This window comes from Cebus imitator, unplaced genomic scaffold (assembly GCF_001604975.1).
Source record: "Cebus imitator isolate Cc_AM_T3 unplaced genomic scaffold, Cebus_imitator-1.0 Scaffold255, whole genome shotgun sequence".
Lineage (NCBI taxonomy): Eukaryota > Metazoa > Chordata > Mammalia > Primates > Cebidae > Cebus > Cebus imitator.
The window spans coordinates 227,352-234,559 of record NW_016107570.1 but is presented as its reverse complement, the minus strand read 5'-3'; the positions used below and the strand labels follow the sequence as shown (position 1 = coordinate 234,559).

The 7,208-nt window shown below is 42.1% G+C and overlaps 1 protein-coding gene across 9 annotated transcripts in view; it reads left to right on the top strand.

Moving 5' to 3' along the window:
- PDE4D (phosphodiesterase 4D) overlaps positions 1-7,208 on the top strand; it is a 1,550,946-nt gene that overhangs the window by 1,487,270 nt on the left and 56,468 nt on the right. For 8 of the 9 annotated variants that reach the window (XM_017499191.2, XM_037728085.1, XM_017499194.2 and 5 more), the window contains one exon: positions 3,059-3,171. In XM_017499191.2, coding sequence (XP_017354680.1) covers positions 3,059-3,171 — 113 coding nt within the window. Of the gene's footprint in view, positions 1-2,524; positions 2,973-3,058; positions 3,172-7,208 lie in introns of those variants that run through there. The other variant, XM_017499202.2, reaches the window with a different exon arrangement.

The window sequence follows — 7,208 nt, the reverse complement described above, 5'->3', positions numbered from 1 at the left end:
AAAAGAAAGAAAGAAAGAAAGAAAAAAGGCTGGTACATGACTTGGACATAAAATGGATATGGATATTCTGAAATAAATTGTTCCTCCTGTCACTATACTACCTTCTTAAGAGCAAATCCTGTGTCTAAAGTGCATGATGTCTTGAAGCATTAGCTAAAACTTTCCCAAATTACTTTTTCGCATTAAAAAATAACTGAAATATAATGTGTGGAGCCACATCCTGTTAGATTTGAGGCCTGAGTTTGTACTTGTGATTTCTGAAAAGCTTTGGAAACTTGGTGAAAATGTGGGCAGGGGGCAGTTTACTTAGCTACTTGGAAGTCACTTGGGGTTCAGGCTTTGTGAAATTGAAGTGCAGAGGAGAGTAACACAGCAAAGCCAAACCTCAGAGGGGACTCATGGCTTCATTGTAACCAGTGATTGAAAACATGGCACTGAACAAATCCCAGACACAGTGGCTATGCATATTTAATCCACTGGATAGGTTAACTATGGACAGCTCAAATAATCATAAAACAAGTCAATGTCCTCTTAAAATTTCTTACATTCCTATCTTATACAGTAAAGAGAGGAAAATCTCAAAACCAACCCATATAGTAGATGTACTACCATGGCAACTAGGTGATGCTATACTTGCATATGGAAATTATTCAGTAAAACAAAAATGATTGTGTTAGGGCCATAGGCAAAAGTATTGTTTGTGATGGTTAGGGTGTGGGGTTACAACGGATTTTCTATATTTGGGTGTAATGCTTCAATTTTTATAACAAGCATGTAATATTTTTACATTCTTAGAATTGGGGAAGCTATACAGATCAAGTATTTTATACTTACCATTTAAAATTATTAATATCTTTAAGCTTGTTCCTTTTGTTAAGGAAAAAAAAAAGCTTGAATCTGAAACTTTAATTCAGCTGGCAAGGTTTAGGCAGTTGTTTGTCCATCTAAAGCATATATTTACATAGACTGTGGGATGGAGGAAGTAGAACAAAAAAAGAGGCAAATTTTAACCTAGAGTACTCAAAGTGAACAGTAAATAGTTCAAGAATTCTTGATAACAATAAGCCATGGCACATGTAACAAATACTTTAAAAGTTATTCTAACTTTAACAAATTTAATATAAAAAGCTATCTGAAAAATCTCAGGAGCCTAAATTCAGTGCATGAATTTCTTTGTTGTGCCACTGATAGTTTATGGAGTCTAAATTTCAAGGGCAGAATTTCTTCTCCACCAATACCTGTACATTCAAAGATGAAGACAAGGGCTCCCACCACTTCGTGTAAGTTTCTCAGTATTTTCTTTCTACTCGACAATGACAAAGTTTTATAATATGAACTCTTGGGAGTTTGACTTCTCCCCCCTGCGAATGGTTTGCTTATTGCACGCTAATGTAGGGAAGTTCTTCCACAACTGATCTGCTTAGGAAGAGTGCCCTTGGTCCCCCGGGTCAGCCTTTCTAAACAGAGCAGACTTCCCTATGCCTTTGAACATGTTCTTTTTGTTTTCTCAAAATTGTAGTGTACTCTGCACATGGTGGGTAGAAACACCCTTCCAGATTTTCTTCCTTGACCCAAGATCATGGAGGTCTTGTGCAATTCACAGGGGAAAGAAGTAGTATGCAGGACATACGTAAATTCTTCTCACCATGTGCTTCATCCACACTGCTATTCCTTTAAGATCACTCTTAGGCAATTCCGAATATGAAAATGCAGCCTATTGTCAAATCGGTGAATTATAAAGCATTCCGACCCCACAACATTGTGTATTTTGTTTGCTTGTTTCTGTCCGCCCCAACATTTAGAAGTCTGCTACTCAGTAGGGGCTGGGCTTGGTAGAAAAAGAATGCAGTTTTAGTAGAAATGCGGGTATTCCCACAACCCTGCCTCCTTGAAGTAGGTGACTCTTAAACCTTCAGAAACGAATCCCCAGAAACCCTAAAACTTAAACCCTCAGAAACCTTGAGGGTCCCAAATAACCTTGTATGTGAAACTTCGCTGGAAGCAACCAGCAGTGGAGACGCAGAGGGTCCGGCAGCGGTCGGGGCAGCCTGGAGAGCAGCGGCTCCTCGGGGCAAGCGGGGTTCCCGTGGGGCAGGTGTGAGGCTGTGCGCGCCTGCGCGACGGTCCCTCCTGAGCCCCGCGGCGGGCTGGACCCCGGGCGGCGGGCTGCAGGCGCTCCACGCCGGGTTTTCCGCCGCTCTCCTCGCACAGACAGTCCCACAGCAGCCCCACAGACACACGCGCTCGCACCTCCTCGGCTGCGCTTCAAAGCGAGCGGCGCCCAGCTGCGCCGGGGGATGGCACGGGGAGGCGGCGGGGCCGCAGGGGCTGAGCCCAAGGGGAAGGACGTGGCCGGTGGCACCTACAGGCTTTTGCAATTCGGAATCTTTTCGTAAGGAGGCTGAGGAGGAGCCAGGCAGCGCCGCGGGCCTAGAGGGGCGTGAGGGGGAGTGTTCCCGGAAAGCTGCGGCGATGGAGCTGCGCTGCGCCCCTCCGCCCTAGGAGTTGAGAAAGAAAACAGGAAACGTGGTGGCCGAGCACCCGGCTGCGGCTGATTCATTCGCTTCAAGTGCGGCGCAGAAGGCTCGGCAGGCAGGGCGGGCGCGGGGCCGCAGCTCCGGGCCGGGGACCGAAGAGACCCGGCTGTGGACCTGACGCTCCTCTGCGGGGCGGGCACCCGAGCGCGCGCGCCACCCCCTTGCCATCCAGTAGAGCTGGGCTCCTGAGCTGGGACTCGGGCCGCCGCACCTTCGAAAAGTCACATCGTGGTTTTTCCGCCCGTGTGAAAGTTGGCTCGGCGCTCTTTGCGCGCCCTCCCTGGAGGCCGACCCGAGACGCCAAGCTGGAGAGACCGTGCCTCCCCGAGGTCGGCCGCCCCGCCAGCAGAGCCTCCGCTCCCGTCACGCTGCCTGGCTGGGCAATATGAAGGAGCAGCCCTCATGTGCCGGCACCGGGCATCCGAGCATGGCGGGGTATGGCAGGATGGCCCCCTTTGAACTCGCTAGTGGCCCTGTGAAGCGCTTGAGAACTGAGTCCCCCTTTCCCTGTCTCTTCGCAGAGGAGGCCTACCAGAAACTGGCCAGCGAGACCCTGGAGGAGCTGGACTGGTGTCTGGACCAGCTAGAGACCCTACAGACCAGGCATTCCGTCAGTGAGATGGCCTCCAACAAGGTAAGCCCGGGTTCTGCTGTCACCGATGCCGCAAGGCTGCTGATTCCCGCGCTGGCGAGGCCACTAGTACTGGTGGCCCTGGGAAACAGAGTGAGAGGTTTTTAGGCTTACTGCATGTTGCCTATTCTGCTCCCTTAGAAGGAGGTTCCTGTTTCCATGCCTTGCCTCTCCTAGTCACTCCCGATAAACATTTTGCAAAAGCAATTTGACGTAGTTTAAGTACCTCCCAAGGCACAGGGTTTCTAAGTGACACTGTGCCCTTGCAGCAGAAGCCCAGTAGGGTCCATTGGCATTGCATATTTAAAGGTGTTCTTGGGATTCCCGGTTGAAAATAAGAAATTGGTGGCTGTCTGTGCAATCACTTGAATGTCACTACCTAGGGCACTCAAACTCAGAAGAGTTCATCGAACTTGGAACCTTCACCTTGATTCATCTAGTTGTCAGGGTACCCCACAAGAACTGAGCTTTTATATATTCAGTTGGCCATACACATCCACAGGAAACATTAACAGAGTTAGAAGGTTCATTATGATCATTACTTTTGTTTCCATTAATCTTGGAGAGAAAGCCCAGCTTTTTGAGGTCATTTAGTTACAAGGAGGCTTCAACTAGGCATCTGTGCCATATGTGCTAAGGTGCTGGTCTTGGCAGTTAATGGAGTTTTGAGGGCTCAGAAGTAACCTTCAGCCTGGGACAGCCTTAAAATAGCACGGAAAACAAGGTATAGTTTTTTTCAGTTTTGCTCTATTTCTTTGGATTTCCTGTTCTTTTTGTCTTTAGTTATGCAAGGAGATAATTGGAATTATGTATGTTTTTAATGACTATTTGAGGGACAGGAAAGGAGGCATGTGCATGTCGTATGTAGTTGGCTGAAGGATTCAGCCAGTAAGGACCGGTAATGTTGTGTGACAATTGATAATAGTTGCCTCTTCAAGATATTTAGGTATTTTTGGCCACCTATGTACAAGGTCAAGAAGGTTATTATCTTACAATTCATCTGTGTGCACATATCTTTCAATGAGTGATGCTTTTTTTTTTTTCCTAGCTTACTATGGTTTTTTCCCACCTGTTTTGTTCTCATGCAGTTTTTACAAAAATGCCATAGCATAACAGCCATTTGATTGTCTCATCTGTTAACATTGCTTTTGGAGATAGCATTGTTGCTTAAGTGAAAAGTTGGCTTCAAATAAATAAAAGGGGTGCTGTGGATACAGCCAGTAGATACTAACCTACCCCTGTGCACACTGACCTACCCATTTCCACACTGATGATCAATTCTGGTTTTTTTTTTTTTTTTTTTTTTTTTTGTCATTTGTGCCTCATTTCTAAATTTGGCACAGCTCTTCATCAGAATGACCAATTATTGCTCTCTTACTGGGACTCTTACTCCGTGCTGTGGCATTAGGTACCTTTGTTCTCATTTTGTTATTTAGAAAGAACAAATTCTTAGTTTTATAAAATATAGTTTATTTTTCATAATTTGATTCTTAATAGCTGTAGACATGCTGAATATGTCCATTGTCTTTACTGCTAAATGGGAACACTTTGCTGTGGACCTGAGTTCTTAATTCTATTGTGTGGTTGATTCTGTGTAAGAAAAGAAGAGCAGAATCAAAAGCCACTTAGCAATGTGCAAGCATTAGTGTATGTTTTCAAGATGATTTGACAGTAGTTTTTCAGCTAAGTGAATTTGAGCAGCTAGGTTACTTTTCCTAAAATCCATAATGATGAGACCTATGTTCTAATAATGTATTGTAAATGACTTCAGCTGTCAAGGAATTCGTCTATACATTTGAGTTAAAAAAAATTTTTAGGTCATAATCATTGCCTAAAATGATTCCTTTCTTTTAAAGGTACCAGATAAGACAGTGGTTTTTAAACAATAATCTTTATTATGAAGGCCCCCAATTAGACTTCGAGTTAATTTACAGGTTTAATAGAAGAGGTTGGTCTATTTGGTTAAAGTGAAATCCAGTTAAAGTGAGAAGATAGTTTTTTCAACAAGTAGTCATTCTAGCAATGTTTATGTCTTGCGGCTGAAAAATTGCAATATTTTTTCCTAGTCTAGGACAGAGCTAAATTGAAAAATTATTGCTGTCACACTAATTTTTAACATTAAACTTAGCTCAGCTTAAGCTGTTGCTTAAACTTTTAATGTCCAAGCCATTCACATCTTCTTTAACTTATTTATATCTAAATAAGTGCTAAGCTTACATGACTTTTTGTAGACAAAAATGGGTTAGCATAGAAAGAAGAAAAGCTCTTCCTAAAGGTTGTAAAGTTACTATTCTTCTTGATAACAAGGGCATGGATAAGCCACATCCACAAAAGCTGTAAACCGAGTTGGAACAGCTGATCCCAAGGTTCCTGTGAATGTTGCCACACCTTCTGTCTGAACTGGAAATGTGTACAGCTTGCATCATCTCCACTCAGTTATTTGATATTTCTTTAGTATGAATGAATGAGTCAGAAACACTGCTTTTCAGTTGTTAGTTTTATTACCATCCATTCTTTTTACATGCAAGTGTTTGAACCAACTGATATTTTCAGTTTATTCTCTTTTTGCCTTTGAAAAATTATGACAGTTTTCTTTGTTCTCTCTTGAGGTTTTAAAAAAAATACTCTGAGTGAAAAGTACAATAAAAATACTAGTAAGAGATCAGGATTTTTAAACAGTGATAGAAAATAATTACGGAGATGGATTTAGGTATTAGGAAGGAGGAAATTGATTCCTCAAACCCATTTAACAAATTGGGCTAACACATTATTTCTGTGTTTCTTAGACTTCTCAATAAAAGGCCTCATAATCAATTAGCAGTTTTTAAATGATGTTCTAGGAGCAACTAGCTGTATTTCCTGTATTGGTATTATAATGTTGCTTGCTTGTTGATGGCATTGAAGCAGGAAAATTATTGAATTCTTGGCCAAAGCTAGGGTTGGTTGTAACACATGTAGGATGCTTGTACCAAGTGGGGTAAGAGATTCCAGATGGCATTTAATTTGAGTGATTAAATCTACAGCATTTACCCTTATAAGCACATTAATCTGCCTGAGATTTGTACAGATTTCCTTTGGAACCTCATTGCTGCAATCGAGGGTAATTTTAGTGAGGTCTCAAAGCTTTGGAGGCAGGCAGACCTGGAAGTTGAATTATTGTTTTGCTTCTTGCTCATAGAGTTACATTAGAGAAATGACTTCAACTTTTTTAGCTTCAGTTTCCTTAGCATAAAATGGGCATCATAAAAACTATTTTGAAAGATCAGTGTAAGAGTTCATAAGAATATATATAAAAGAGCTAGTATCTGACAATAGTAGGCACTGTCTGTTGTTATTGCTATTATTTGGGTTTTAGGTCAAACTTCATTGGTTGCCTACATGGCTAAAATGTCTTTTTACCATTCAGCTGTAATTTATACTAGACGTTTTAAGTTTCATGGATTTTTATAAGTCTTAGATAACAGTCTATTGCACACATTTCTGTATCACAAAAATGCTTAAGTTATATTTACAGGTTTTTTTTGGTATAATACAGACATGAACATTCTGAAGTTCTAATTAGAGGTTTAGGCTTTTCTTAAATTCCAGTTACAAAATGCCAGACAGAAGAGCTAAGTACTTTTTCTGTTTTACTCTAAAACTGAAAACGCAGACCTTACTAATTTTTACAACATGTAAAATGTAATATGGGTTGGTGGGCAAAGTGCCTTTTAAGTAAAACACCTTTAAAGCAGAATAGTTTCACGGTGTTTTTGGTTACCTTTCTCTCATGGAAAGTTTATCGAGGATGGAAGTTAGTGGATTGGAGAGCAGGACAGGGGTCTGGGCCTCAGGGCTTTCAAGGATTGTGCTGTGGAACCCTGCAACTTTATCCTCTTGTGACCTAATAATGCACATTTCACCAGGCCTTCTATGTAAGTTCAGTGAGGTTCAAAGGAGAAAACGAAATCATTTTGAGTTCTCCCCAAGACATATCACTAGAAAAATGTATTTTGTTTCTGCTCTCTAATTTTGGGGGCAGTTTGAGGTTTGGCATGGCT